Here is a 15,632-nt window from a genome sequence, read left to right as displayed (position 1 = left end):
TTTTTTTTTGACCACACACTCGGCGACCCTCTGAAAATGTTCCCACGACCCACTTTTGGGTCACGACCCACCAGTTGAGAAACACTGCACTAGGCTATCCGAACTGTACATTTGACTCCCATTTCCTGGTTCATTTAAGCCCAAACATGGTTCTAGTTGGCCGTCTCTGGCCCAGTTGGAAGAGGTGTGCCAGAGTGAAGTTCAGTTGGGCTTTGGAACGGAATGCTTGTAGCCTGAAACCGAAGACCTGACTTCACTTTTAAGGGACAGTTTCATATGAGTTTATTAATCATTCTTACTTTTCAATGAACATGGACACATCTTAATTTATTAAAGATACTTACCTCATGCTGCACATCAGCTGCCACCTTCAGCAACCCTCCTATTACATGCAGCACGAGGACTTACATGAACGTTTATGAGTGTCAAAAGTGTTGGATCTGTTCAGCAAAAAATTTGACTGTGTGTCACTGCATCCAAAATGACTTTAAATAATATAAAACATTATAATTAAAGCAATCTCCGATGTACGAAGCGAGAGCGCTTTTCCTCTGCTAAACTGAACAGTCGCATCGTCAGTAATGTAAGCAGACATCCCAATCATCTTGCCCTTAAGTGGATTGAACATTAAACAGTTAAGTTGTCCCCCCCAAAAGACTCAGGAATTGGGTTGTTTCAGGACATTTTAAATAAGTAGTTTGAACAAATAGCAAATATAATTGTGTGTGTGTAATGAGTTTTGTAATATGTTCGCTAGTGTTTTGCTATCCTCAATGAATGTCTAACTGAAAACATCGCCGGTATTCCAACAGGATCACAATCTGGACTGGTTTCCTCGAATGCGCGCCATGTCTCTGGTTAGCAGCGATGCCGAGGGCGAACAGAATGAGATCAGGAGTCTGCAAGAGAAGCTGGAATCCACCATGAAGCTGATCTCCAACCTGTCAAGCCAACTCACAGAACTAAAAGAACAGGTGAGAGAAAAACTGGTTCTTTAAATCCTGACCCAAACAATCTCTGTTGAAATGGACTCGGGTGTGAGCCAAACTAGGCCTTCCATATACGCGGCAGGCCTAAATTAGAGCAAAGGCCAACTGACTCATTTCTGTTCTGTCTTTCTCTTTCTGCCTTCAGCTCGTGGTATTTTGAATGATCTTTCACCTGCGTCACGAGGCCAAGTGTTGTTTCACTTTTATTCAGCCGCGCCGTCGTCCATATGAGCTTCTGTGAAGTTGCGCGCTTATTTGTTTCCACAGATAAACAGCGTAAAACACTCGCTGCAGATGAATATGATAAAGTGGGTCATCGAGTTAGACGTGTGTGTTCTGATCGGGTGGAAAACTGTATAACAGGATCTGCTGTTGATTTCTTGTAAATGGAGTGGAATGAACAGCAGCTTGAGGTGTGCAGCCACAATAAATGGGAAGTGTCTAAAGGGAAGTTTTTTTTTTCTTCGTATTTTTGTACTCCAGACAGGGGGGAAAAGGTCACTCTTTGGCTAAAACTTTCACTGTTTAATGTACGTCTGTGCTGCGATTTAAATTCTCGAGTTTGGCTTTTCATTTACTTTAAGTCGTAGAAGAATGATGACCCTCGTCATACTCCGGGTCTAAAAATATTTTTATCAAGTTTTAAATAATGAGTAAGAAAATACTGTTTATGTGTTTTGAACCATTTGTGAAATTAACTTTCGAAGAGAATCTTACATGCTTGCAAATTTTCAATACTGTTGTGCAGAAAATATATGAAAATGAGGTGTATTTTCAGCATGCCCCCCTTATTATACTATTATAACAGGTTTTATTTTAATGGAAAAGCATTAATGAAGCCTTTAGAAATTTCAGAGATTTATTAAACAGGTCAATTTATTAAAATAATGTTTTAGTCACCAAACATATTGAGAAATTGAAAGCTAAATATTGCAAAAAAAAAAAAACCTACAAAAATTCAAGTAAATTGTTTCAGATTTGCTTCTCTTGATTTTTCCTCTTTTTAAATTTTTTATTTAATATTTTTCCATATCATAAATTTAGCTGTATTCGTTTTTGGAGCCTTATTGTAAGTTGTTTTGTTAGATACGCTCCAGATTTGGCTTCAGTACTGACTAAACTAATGTACAGTATATGCACGAATATATATTGTATAGCTTCCTATTAAAAATATGAATTTATTTTATCTTATTTATTTTATTTTTAGTATTTTTAACTATTAACTATTTTAACTATTCATAAATGATAATATTAAACACACACACACACACACACACACACACACACACATATATATATATATATATATATATATATATATATATATATATATATATATATATATATATATATATGCACAGTTGAAGTCAGAATTATTAGCCCCACTTTTCTAATTGATGATAAACAGAGCAAAGACATTTTCACAGTATGTCTGATAATATTTTTTTTTTTTTCTGGAGAAAGCTTTATTTGTTTTATTTCGGCTAGAATAAAAGCAGTTTTTAATTTTTAAAAAATCATTTTAGGGGCAAAATTATTAGCTCTTTAAGCTAATTTTTTTTTTCGATTGTCTACAGAACAAACCATCATTATACAATAACTTGCCTTATTACCCTAACCGGCGTAGTTAACCTAATTAACCTAGTTAAGCCTTTAAATGTCACATTAATCTGTATAGAAGTAAACTAAAAAAAGTAACTCATGTTGCATTTTTAAAAAAAGTAACTCAGATATGATTACTTGATTTTGAAAGTAATGCATTAGTTGTTGCTTAACAAGTTATATTATTACAAGTAACTTGCCTTACTTTTAATGTGCTACCCCCAACACTAATAGAAAGCATATTAAATGTGTCCCCTTTGTAATTGTTAATTTGTTGAAAAAATGCCAAAATATGGGTGAAATAAAATTATATTATTTTTCTGCACAACACATGTTTATGCAAAAATAAAATAACACTTATTTTGACATGTTAATTTAAAAAAGGAAGTGTTTATACCAATTACATTTTATATAATTATAATTTTATATAATTAATAATTCTACAAATGGGTGTTTTTAAAAAAGATTTTAAAAATTACAACTAATGCATATTTGGGGGCTGTAGGTGTATCATTTTGAAATATTAACTATTATTGTTACACTGAATTACCTTTAAAAAAGTAAAAACATTTGATTATTATTTAGAATAAAAATTGATTGAACACAAAATAAATGCGTATCTAATATCTAAGTATTTTGTCAATTCTCAAGATTGTTTTGTTTTGATCCTGTGATCAATTTGAGCCAAAGCACAAGTGCGGCCATGTGACCCTCTTCACATGTGACCCGCCTCGGGTCTCTTTCCCAAATATCTCAGGATTTATTTTTAAAATGTTTTTGCCTCGACGTGAACCAGATCTCATGGGATGCTTTAGCTCAGAGCATCACCGATTGTGATGTTATTTTTATTATTATTATGATATTATTATTATTTCCTCCAGCTGACGTGTCCGCATACAGTATGTAGGAGGAGTGAACAGTGTTATCTTTCTATAGCTGTGTGTTTGTTTGCCGTGGACGCACGGTAGTGTTAATACACACTGTGAGTGTGAGTGTGAGTGTTTCTGACTCTCGTCTACAGCTGTTGAGTCACAGTAGGGGATTTCACTTCAGACACACTCAATTCACTGGAACTGACTGTGTACGTGAGCATGAGTGTTTGTGTGTGTGTGTGGATTGGTTACACAACATTGCTCCAGTTGCTCCATTTTATATTCCCAGAAGCTTTTTTATGAGACGACACACACAAACACTAACAATGCTGTGTTATGAGGTCATAACTAAGGCGACATCAATGGTTACACAGGACACATCAGTGCAGGAAAAGAATGCGTGAGTGTGTGTGTCATATTTAGATTTAACTATACATTTTGAGTATTGCATTGACTTCAATACCAAAAGTATTAGCTGTATACTCAAACTGTGCATTAAACTGTATGGTAACACTTTGTTTTGATGGTCCATTAGAGTATTAGTAGACTGTCTGCTTAAGATATCTGATGATACTGCTTCTTCAACAGACTTATTTAACAGACAGATTTAACTAACTATAAGAAACTACAGTACATGTCAACTTACACTAACCCCAACCTAACAGTCTACTTATAATCTAATGAGAATTAGTTAGCATGTCGATGCAATGCATCTTAAATTCAACAAATGAACCATCAAAATAAAGTGTGACCAACTGTATTTGTAAATACTCAAGTTTATGTAAGTATAGGTATCTTATCCTCACCTACTTTACAAATAGATTTTTCTTTTCCATTTATTTTCATATTTGAATCAATATACAGTAGTCAGCATTTGAAGTGGCTCATCTCCCTTTATCAAAGTCCTTTTAAAACAATTGAACAACACCTATTCTTGATCTAGAACAATCCTGAAGAAGGTTTTTTTGATATACTTTGAATGTTTACTGTATATTCTGATTTTCAATAGTGTATTGGATAAAAATGTTTCATTTTAGGATCCTGGATGTACGCCATGGAATTACTATATTTATTTGGAAAATAAATGAAAGAAAAAGGACCAATTTTACAAATACATTTTGATAATTATGCAATCAATGACTGGATATCAGTACATGCACTTTTACAGGTTTTACAAATATATTCTGATTTAATTTGTTTATATGAATAAATGAATGGCCGAAAAAACAAACGGATTATTGCTTTTCTGCTGTTAGGAAGTGGCAAAAAGGGGATTTGAAATGGTTTTACAATTATTTGGACAGCCACACGCGCACATTATAAAGTTTTTTAAAGAACTATAGTTTCAGTATTTCAGGAAAAATAAAGGGTTTAAGTACAAGGAACATTTTTAAAACCCTAAACTAATGAGCCTTTTTACACCATCAAGAACATTTTGTGGAGTGGAAAGTTTCCAGGAAATTTAAAGGCTGTTCATGGAACCCTCAATGCCAATAAAGAACTATTATTTTTACACACACACACACACACACACACACACACACACACACACACACACACACACACACACACACACTGTAACTATCTCTATGGTGACTTCCTATAGATGTAATGATTTTCATACTGTACAGACTGTACACTGTAAAAAATGGCCGCAATTTGAACTGTAAAAAACTTTAAAAATCCTACAGTAAAAATCCATAACCTGGTTAACTGTATGTTTTCCCTAATATATACAGCGAATAACTATAAATTGACTTTCCCAAAATTCCCTGCATGGCACATCACTTTTTATGCTTTTTGTTGACAATACAATGTTTTTTTTTTGTTTGTTTTTCATCAGTAATGTACATTAGAGATTTATTTTACATTTGATGTTGATAAACAATGTTGATTTCATTAATTTTTTTTATTTTATGCGTGTTACCATACTGGTGTTTAGTAGCTGTGTGAATGACACTGAGCACCTTCTATTCACTGATACACTTTTCTGCTTTCGGGAAAAGTTTGTGATGAGGATTGGCTCATTATGTAACTTTCTCATCACCACCTGCACATGGCTGTGTTAACATGTCTATCTGTGTAACAAAAGATGTGTAGATGTTGGTAATTCAAAATACAGACATTTTACCTCTATAAATGAAATATGATAGTTTACTGTAAAAATAAGAAATGACTTTTGGTTTGTGCCATATTATTATTATTTTTTTATATATAATTATTTTTTAGGGGTTTTCCCCTTTATTTTTGATAGGACAGTAGACAGATAGGACAGGAAAGCATGGGGAGCAGTGAGAGGGGAAGGATCGGCATAGGACCGCAAGGCGGAATCGAACCCGGGTCGCCGCGATCACCGGAGTGCATGTGTCGACGCACTAACCACTACACCATTGGCGCCGACTGTACCGTATTTTTTAACAGTAAAATACTGGCAACCACCGCTGTCGTTTTTTTACCATAAATTTTACGGATTTATTTTTTACCATGTATATTCTATCCCTTTACCCCTAAACGTAACCCTCACAGGAAACAATCTGCATTTCTAACCTGTTTAAAATAGACCCTTTTCACACTTCCGGGTTGTGCAGTGCACACACACACACACACACACAGGTAGTTTGAGATATTCCTATTAAAATATAAATGGTCACAAAAAGTCTTGTTGTGTTTGTTGTGACAGATGACGGAGCAGAGGAAACAGAAGCAGAGGATCGGCTTATTGGGACACCCACAACACATGAACGTGAACCCCCAGCAGCCCGCCTGAACTCCATCCCATCACCACCACCACAACCCTCTCTCAGTATGTGCCAAAACAAGACTCTCTCGCCCCCTACACATCCATCACAGTGCCAAACGAGGGCAAGTGAATCTGCACGAATGACTGAGTCTCACTAAACACCGCTCAGACACTCATGGTTTTGTATTGACCCATAGCAGTCAGTATTTGATGTCTTATTTTTGTATTTTGTGCAATATTAATACTTTAATATGCAACTACATCTGTACATTATGTCTTAAAGGGAAGTTTGTTTCTTTCGCTTCACGGTAAACACATTAGAGGTCAGGAATATACAGTCTGTGTATATGTATATTGGGGAAAATTAGGCCTTTTTCTTATTTAAGCACATTTATTTATATTGACGTATATCTAAAAATGAAATGCTTGGAAGAGATTATGCGTACGCTGCCAACTTTAGAGTTCTTTAATGGTCATGAATAAAATCAGGTTCTGTTTGGTACTTAGGAGCTTTATTATGGCTTTCGATTTTTCCGCTGTCTGAATTATGACCTTAGGAGTCATATACTGAGTAATAATAGATGAGCTGTTTAGAGACGGTAAGGTTTTTGTCTTCAAATTAATGCACTAAAATATCATTCCTGTTATGATAGAGCCATGTTGATTGATCGTGCCTGTTGTATGTTCCTGCAGGAGGAATATTCGCTGACAAAAGCAATCTTTGTCCGGCCGTTGTCATTTTTCTAGAGAGTTTCATCTTTTAGCTGAGCAAAGCAGGTCACTTTCTCAATGCTAGCAAGGTTCTTTGTTTTTTCCTTCCTTTCTTTTCTTGTAATACATGTATATATGTTTGCAAATCTTAGCTTTTATATAGAATTATGTACTGTTTCATAGCATCTTAATAGCTAACTGCACTGTTACTGAAAAATAAGCCTGATCATACTGATTTAATGGATGAATATATACAAAATCGAGTGAGATTGTAAATTAATTTAGTGATATTTAATAAAATATGTTCTTCTTGTTTAAAGAACCAGGACTAAAAAAACAGTTTTTTGTATTTATTTCTCTTTTTTTGGGAGGGATGCACATTATTTTTTAATACAGAGTTATTTTAATTACTTAGACGTACACGCTGCATATGCTTAAAGGGATAGATTTGCTGGTCATGTACTTGCTTTCAGGAGAGATCTAGAGGACGTTTGTTTCTTCAGAAGAAAACTGCAGAAGGTTTTAAGCAAAAACTTTGGTGTTTCAGAAAACAAAATCCAATATCAGCTGGGACTAGTTCTGGTGTACTGTCGCTTTAAGGACAGACCTGGTTCTACAGAGAATCTAAACCCTCAAAAAAAAAAAATCAACTTTAATTGAAGCTGTAATAAGATTTATGTTTCAGTTTAGAGTGGTTTCCCAGTGATGGGTTGCAGCTGGAAGGGCATCCGCTGCGTAAAACTTATGCTGGATAAGTTAGCGGTTCATTCCACTGTGACGACTCCAGATTAATAAAGGGACTAAGCCGAAAAGAAAATGAATGAATCAGTTTCATGAATCAATGCAATCGATTTTCAATGAATCAATGCAACATTGAGCATTGCAGCCAATCCCAGACATATCTGTGAAATGCAGTAGCCAATCACAAGTGTTGAAATTAAGGCTGATTTATACTTCTGCTTCAAGCGCACGCGTATGTTCAATCGCAGCCTGCGCGTGGTCACATAGCCCTCACCATGGCCGTTGGTGACGCTGACACGCACCTCTCAATAAATGTAACCACATGTCGCAACGACGCGTAGCACAAGTTCTGTGATTGGTCGGCTTGGTAGCGCTGACGAGTGTGGGCGGAGGTGACAGCTGCGTGAGCCCGATGGAGCTCGTGTTTACAAGTGTTGAGTCCTGTGAAGGAGCTCCAGATGGAGTCTGTTGTTTTGTGTTTACCTTATGATTAAAGTTGTTGCACGTTTGGCCGCCTTAAAATGAGCGAGTTTGAGCCACTTGTACATTAAGGTAGCACTCAGAAAAAACAAAACACCAGCGAAGCAACTCGACATAGAGGGACATAAACATCTCACTGCCAGCTAGCGTTTCTGAAGTGTTATTGCAGAGCTACACAAACAACCTGCAGAAGTATAAATGCACAGCTATGTTGCATGCGCCGTGGGTCACGCCGATCACTCGACTTAGAAGTATAAACCAGGCTTTAGTCACAATCTTTAGTCGTTGGACTGTAGGGTAAACAGGAGGAAACCATCGCCAACATGGGGAAAACATGCAAACTCCACACAGAAATAACAACTGACTTAGCCGAGGCTCGAACCAGTAACCTTCTTGCTGTGAGGCAACATCGCTACCCACTGCGCCACCAGGCCGCCCTCAGACTTAAACTGAGTAAATGTACATTTTTTATGCTGTTAATATTCATTCACCTTCATTTGTATAACGCTTGTACAATGTAGGTTGTGTCAAAGCAGCTTCACATAGAAGATTATCGTGAATTGAAATAGTGAAGTTCAGTTTTTAGAGTTTCAGTTCAGTTTAGATTAGCTCAGTTCAGTGTGTTTTAATATTCACTGCTTGGAGTCCAAACACTGTAGAGCAAATCCATCGATACGCAGCTCTACAGATCTAAAACCATTCAAGCCAGTTGGCAAAATATGGCAAAATGTCTTGTGGAGAGCTGCAGTCTAGGCGCCGGAGGCTGGAGACACAGGAAGTCATCGAAGACACGGCGGTCCATGGGGTCTCACAGGAATCAGTCTCAGGCTCTCTACTCCTCCATGACCACAACAGCAGCTGCTACAGAAGACTGTTCTTGGTGTTTTAGATTATTCAAATGTTTTTTACATTAACAAAAAAGAAGTTTTGTGAGGAATCCCACCTTTTTTTCAAGCCTTTACTATTTTGAGTGAACTTTTACAAATGAATCTGCCTTTCACAGTGATGCTGAAGAACTGGATTCCTTTCAGTAACCAGTTCTTAACAGAATCTTTTTTGATGGTATGAATATTATTTAGTACTCTAACATGTCTTTTATGGATGTAAATGTGCTTTGAATGTTAAAAGCTCAATGCCAACAAAGAATCTTTATTTTAATAATTGAGGTAAATGGAATAATTGATCACAGCAAACAATACTTTTTTTTTATCCAGTAGAGATGTTTCACCAGTGTTGAAGGTTCTTCATCGAACCATTAAACAGTGAAAAGATCTTAAAAGAACCATTTTGAGTGTTAAATAGACATATTCAATAACTCAATATATCATGATAATGAACATGCACAATATTGATATTGTGGGCACTTCAAAATACAGTGAATAATTATTATTAAAATGTTTGGCGTGTCTATTAATAATATGTTGGCAGTGGTTGTTTGAAGAATTAAGCAATTTAATTTTAAACTTTGTTTTGCCATGTTAGTCTGGCCTACGACTATAAACCTTTGTTAACTGTGCAGAAAAACGCTCTATTTGTTAAGATCATTTACTTAAACTAAAGTCACGATAATGAAAACTACAAAAGCATTTATTAATCTTAGGTGATGTTCATTTCTTAGTTAATGCCTAATAACACATTCAAAAGTTGTTTTATTAAACAAAGTTAATAACTAATAGAATTGAGTTTTATGAACTTTAACATATAACAATAATATGGCTATTTCTTAATGTTGATTTTAATGTTTACTAATGAGACTATCATAGCAGTGGATGGGAGACTACATGGGAAAGCTAGGTTGCTGCCGGAAGTGGTGTTAGTGAGGCCAGCAAGAGGTGCTCAACCTGCGATCTGTGTGGGTCCTAATGCCCCAGTATAGTGAAGGGGAAACTGTAGATGAATTACCATGTTTATAAACATTCAGGATGCGCTCGCAGCAAGGTTGCTGAAAAAAATGGGAGCACTAGCATTTACAGCGAGGGAATGACATCCAATCCGGTTAGAGTCTGTTGTTGTCTTAGAAACAAGATATATTGATTACACATTATATATTATTATTTACATAATGCTTTCAGCATATTATAACAGCTTGTCACCCAATGATAAGCACAATGATTTGGAAAAATTAACGTTAAAGTGAGCAGCGTTCGTCTGCCAGGTCCATTTGCGATAGCACCCTCCTAATGGATATTGGGTAAGATGAAAGGGCCAAGCATCCAGCCCCAAACATACAACTCATTGCAATCTCATTAAAACTCCAAGTGATTATACAAGAGAGAAGTTAAAGGCCTACAAGTCTTTGGATGCCAACAATATTGTTCTGTGTGGTCATGTGCAAGAAATAATGCTCCATGATTACCAGATTAAACACAATGCTAAAAACCGAGGTTCAGTCTAGCCAAAGGCAAGGAATGAAGATGGAACTGTACAAGTCCTGGGTAATCATCAACAAGCAAAACAACTGCATTCTGACAGTGAACTGCACCTGTATGGCAGGGGATGTGAACTTTCATGTAAGCATTCAGTGTCTGCAGTTTAATTGACATAACAAATCAATGCTGCATTAAAAACCGAGTAATGTGTATGATTCAGCAAAAAGTGAACTTACCTGATATACACTGAGAACTGCAGAGTCCAGCATTTTTGATTAGGTCCTCACTTCATTCAGCTCCCTTTTTTTTTTTTAAGACGTCTGCGATTGGCATTAAAAGCAGTGTGGTGTACGGTAAAAGTTCATTCGAATTTGGCATCCTACCGCACAACACGACATGTTTGCTATTGCGACCGGTCTCTTTTTGCAACCGGGAACCCGTGTGACGTTATGTGTGACGTAGGTTGGTAATTCCTCTACACTGCTCTATACTGCTATAATGACTCTCTGTGGTCGTTAAAAATCCCAGGATGTCCTTCAAAAAAAGAGTAGGGGTTTAACCTAGGCATCCTGACCAAATTTGCCCCATGGCCTCTTAACTATCATATCATATCTTAATTGGCTTCATCACCCTGTCTCCTCTCCACTAATCAGCTGGTGTGTGGTGTGGCGCGATATGGCTGCCGTCGGATCATCCAGGTGAATGCTGCACACTGGTGGTTTGAGTGTCCAGAAAAGCTCTATATAAATGTAAGGAATTATTATTAATTGTTAGTGTGTTGGTATTATTTTAGTATTTAGTGTTGTTTAGCTAGTATTTTAATCATCCTTTTATGATCAAATTGGTTGAAAATATTTGTTTACTCCTGAAAATGTACAGTATATACAAGGAAACAATACACTAAGTGTTTTGGTTATCATAACTTTTAAAGTTATCTTTTCTGCAGCTTGGGCCAATATCGTGAAAATACTGTGTCATGATAAAAGCTTCAAACAATCAAGAATATGTGATACTGGCAGGAGCCTGATGTAAACTACATTTGAATAATCGATAAAGAATTGAGTGTTCTACAATCAGAATAGCACATGGTTTCCACAGAATCCTAAATGCTCTTTATAGAACCGAAAAGATGCCAAAAGGACCTTTAGCATTACAAGTGCAGAATGCTGATGGTTTCTCAACTCATAACAGTCTTCGTGCAAATAATACAAAGGAAGCTGCGCTTATAAAGTTTTCGAGCATTTCTAGGAGCTCGATCTTTTCTAAGGAAATGCACTTTGTGTGACCTCTCAAAAGAAGTACAAAAAAAAAAAAGGATCTGTTTTCCGCACACACTCGGCTCAAACTCTAAGCTATGCTCTGTGCGTCTTGTGAGGGGCGGACAGAGCGTCTTTGTACATTGTGACAGAGGTCAGATTGGAGAGTCCCAGATTCATTTTATAGTAAAACACTGAGGTCTGAATCTGCTGCTGTCTGTAAAAAAGAGCAAAAGTGTGAGCGAAGTGTCAGACAGACAACTTTAAAGCTTGATTATGTGCAGAGTGTCAGAGGCTTTTCTCTGAAATCCCCTGATGTGAAGTGCAACATCAGACTGAAACCTTCCACAAGTTCAGTGACATTTGTGAAATAAAATAAAGGGCTGAAAAAAAAAAGCAGAGAGAGGAAAATATGACTGAACCCTCAGTTTAATAAGACATGTAGGAAACTCTTGAATTGGGGTCTGTGAACGCTACTTTTTTTTTTTTTTAGCTTCCTTGTATTAACCTTTTTCTAAAGTTAATAAGAGAGTGATTTCAGCAATGAGCCTTAGGACACGGTGAGCACGATCATCTATTAGTCTTTTTTTTTTTAGATGTAAATGCATCAGAAGAGAGACTATACAGTAAGTACGTAATGTTTTGTTCTAGTGTCCAAACTGCTCTCATTTATGGGAAACAATTAATGGAACATTTACAGAAAAATAGGTCACTTTGTACCTTACACTGTTAACCCTGGTATTATGTTAAACTGCTGGTATGAGTTAGGTTTTGTGTCAGACTGACCCCGGCTGGATTTAATACAATACACCTGAATTAACATCATGAAAAAAATAATAAATAAAAATAACTTAATTATTAATATGTCTCATGAAATACAACAAGGTAAACATGAGAACAAATGATTAATTTAAATGGTGTTTAACAATTACTTTTAAGAGTTCACACTTGATGATGATTGATTATAAAGCTTGTTTGGCATGCTGTCCCGGATGAGAGCCTTGAACTCATAAGATCCTCGAGCTCAGGGCTCCCTCCAGTTTGCGAGGCGAGAGGGGAGTTTGAGCTCAGGTAGATCTCGAGAACTGCTGTAGTAGCTAATGAACAGAGTGATTACTCTTAAGAGATACTTACTAAGAGCATGTCTATGGTGCAGATTTGGATTAGTCAATTTACTTAAATTGCATGTTTTTTGGATGGTGGGAGGAAACAGGGGGACTTGGGTGAGCACGGGGAGAATGTGTAAACTCCACACAAAAATGTCAGCTGGCTTGGTAAGGACTAGAACCAGTGACGTTCTTGCTGTGAGGCAAAAGTGTTAACCACTGTGCCACCCATCTAGGAAAAGAGGAGGAGTAGGGGTGGAAGGGGGGATTCTTCAAAAAGAAGATGGCTCTTATATGGAACTTAGGGTATTTATAGTGGCTTAGGAATCGTCTGATTGGTGAATGTGGGACCAGCCGCAAGCCAATCATAAGCATTTTATTATGTTACATATACAGTCAGAGCCAACATTATTCATACCCATGGCAAATTCTGACTTAAAGTTTTTGTGCAAATGAAAATAAAAGCTGACAAATGACGCCTCTTGCACATCGACTTTTTATCTTTTGGGAGAAGCCTGTGTCTATTATCCAGTAATGTGAATAAAGGTGCTATAAATAAGCGGCAATACTAACGGCGATACTTTTTCCATTAACAATTAATTAAATGAATTACTGTTTCCCCCATTACAACATTGTTACTGACAATGAAATACACATTACTATAATTGAGAACACTAAATCAGTTTTCATGCGAGCAGCGTCTCTCAGCCATTGGACCTCTCTTTCTCTGGGTTGTGTGTGTGTGTTCAGGGCTGGGGCGGGACACATAAACAACCAGTGATGATGATTGGTGTGTCTGTAAACGTGGTGTAACTGAGAACGTGATAACTGGCTTAGTTAGTACATTTCCATTGTTTGCCAATCAGAGGCAGAGTAGGGCGGGTGTTCACAGGCACAGTCAGTGGCACACATCAATGACCAGGAGTCAGAATGATGGCAAATCTAACAAGTTGAAAATATAAGCACTACTTTTTCCTTGTTGAAAGGTAAGAATGTTTCTGTATCGTGCAACTTATACCCAGGAAAATAAAAGAATCTCTCTCTGTTGGTGACAAGTAATTCTTATCTAATGAAGCACCCCACATCGTCTCATGCTGCCACAAAGTTAGAGGCTACGCAGGTGATAACGTGAGCTCTGCTACCAAAAGAGGAGACAAAGCTGCGACGTCAAAGCAAATAAAACTTCATTTTTCTCCACTGCAAACACTGATTACTTAGACAGAATTAAACAAAATAATATCTTGATATATAGTTGAACAACAACATGAAAATAATGCAGATTAGTGTACAATGTTTTATCTTTATTTTATAGGCATTTGACATTCGATTTCTTTTAAAGTAACGCAATAGTTATGAGTTACTATTATAATAGGGAACGAGTTACTTTTGTAATTGCTTATCTCAGTTACTAACTCAGTTACTATTTATGAGATCTATCTACCCAGCAGGCACAGGACATCAACATAACGTCACATTGACATTATAGCCTATCGTTGTGGGGACGTTGCATTTTATTTGGAAACGGGTTGACGTCAATGTCTAACGTCCTTCCTAAAATCAACCAAATATCAATGTCTAATGATGTTACAGCTTGACGTTGTGTGGACGTTTGACGTATATCAGACGTTGGGTTTTGGTTGCCATATCTGATGACTAAATGTCAGTGTTTGACATCAATATGATTTGTTGATTCAAGATGTTAGCTCTGTTGGATTTTGGTCACTTTCCAACAACAACCAAATATCAATGTCAAAGACGCTAGACATCGAATTTTGGTTACCTGATGTCACGACATCAATCTAACCTAATATTAACGTCTTATGATGTTGTGTGCCTGCTTGGTAGTAACTAAAACTAATTAATAATTAGTGGTTAATTAGTTATAACTAACTAATAACTTAGTAGTAACTTTTTAAAGGAATGTGCCCAACACTGCATTTATCATGCATCGTATTTTCAACTCACTCAAGTTATATTCACACTTCACAGCCAAATGATCATGATTGACAAATGTACACCTTATATTTAGTGCCAAATGTATCAGTGTAAAAGTCCTTGAACAGTCCTTGAGAAACTGAAACATCAAAATATTTTTTTTTAATCATAATGTGTATTTTGATAAGTTAGAAGTGCTTTGGTTCAGAACATACTGGAATATTACTGTTAATGGAACGAAGCAATTAAATTCCCTAACTAGGCTGTTTGAGATGGAGTTGATATTTATTGATACTTTTACTTTTTAAATGTCTATAAAATAAACTAAATGTACTATCCTAATGATGTATTTACAGCATTCTTTCATTTAAAGCACTAACAGCAGCCTGAAATGTAACATTAGGTCAGCATATTTGCGGTCAATTAAGGGCGTTTCTTATACAAGGAAAACAAGTCAGTAAAGACACATAACAAGGCATGAAACTAAACCAGCAACGACACAGTAGGCTGTTTAAGACTAAACTAACCAAGCAGTTCATCACATGATCCTTTCAAATTCTATTTGCACTTGTTTTGCAATAAAAGTGACAAATATAAGGCCTAACTGTGAAATTAACCAATTTAAACTTAAAACATATCCCATTAGTACTTTATTGAATTATGTCTCCATTAAAGGTAGGCCGACAAGAATATTTTTAGGTTCATGGTAGGCTGTCTTGTTTTCTAGGGAAATGCACTTTTCCTGAGGCATTATTTAGCACCTGAAACTGGTTTCCAAGAAGGCAATTTTATGATTGGGACGATTAACAATCTGCCATGTCTTTTTATAGC

General features: G+C 36.4%; 1 protein-coding gene across 46 annotated transcripts in view; it reads left to right on the top strand.

The window, feature by feature from the left end:
• Window positions 1-6,705, top strand: part of itpr1b (inositol 1,4,5-trisphosphate receptor, type 1b) — a 246,804-nt gene extending 240,099 nt beyond the window's left edge. For all 46 annotated transcript variants that reach the window (XR_012387289.1, XR_012387286.1, XR_012387284.1 and 43 more), the window contains 2 exons: window positions 813-974; window positions 6,144-6,705. Coding sequence is in view for 39 of the 46 variants with exons in the window: in XM_068224410.2 (XP_068080511.2) it covers window positions 813-974; window positions 6,144-6,230 (249 nt within the window). In the remaining 7 variants the exon portion in view is untranslated. The remainder of the gene's footprint in view (window positions 1-812; window positions 975-6,143) is intronic.
• The last annotated feature ends 8,927 nt before the right edge of the window (window positions 6,706-15,632 follow it).

This window comes from Danio rerio, chromosome 11 (genome assembly GCF_049306965.1).
Source record: "Danio rerio strain Tuebingen ecotype United States chromosome 11, GRCz12tu, whole genome shotgun sequence".
Classification (NCBI taxonomy): domain Eukaryota; kingdom Metazoa; phylum Chordata; class Actinopteri; order Cypriniformes; family Danionidae; genus Danio; species Danio rerio.
Note: the sequence above shows the minus strand (reverse complement) of the source record. Positions and strands in the feature narration are given on the sequence as shown.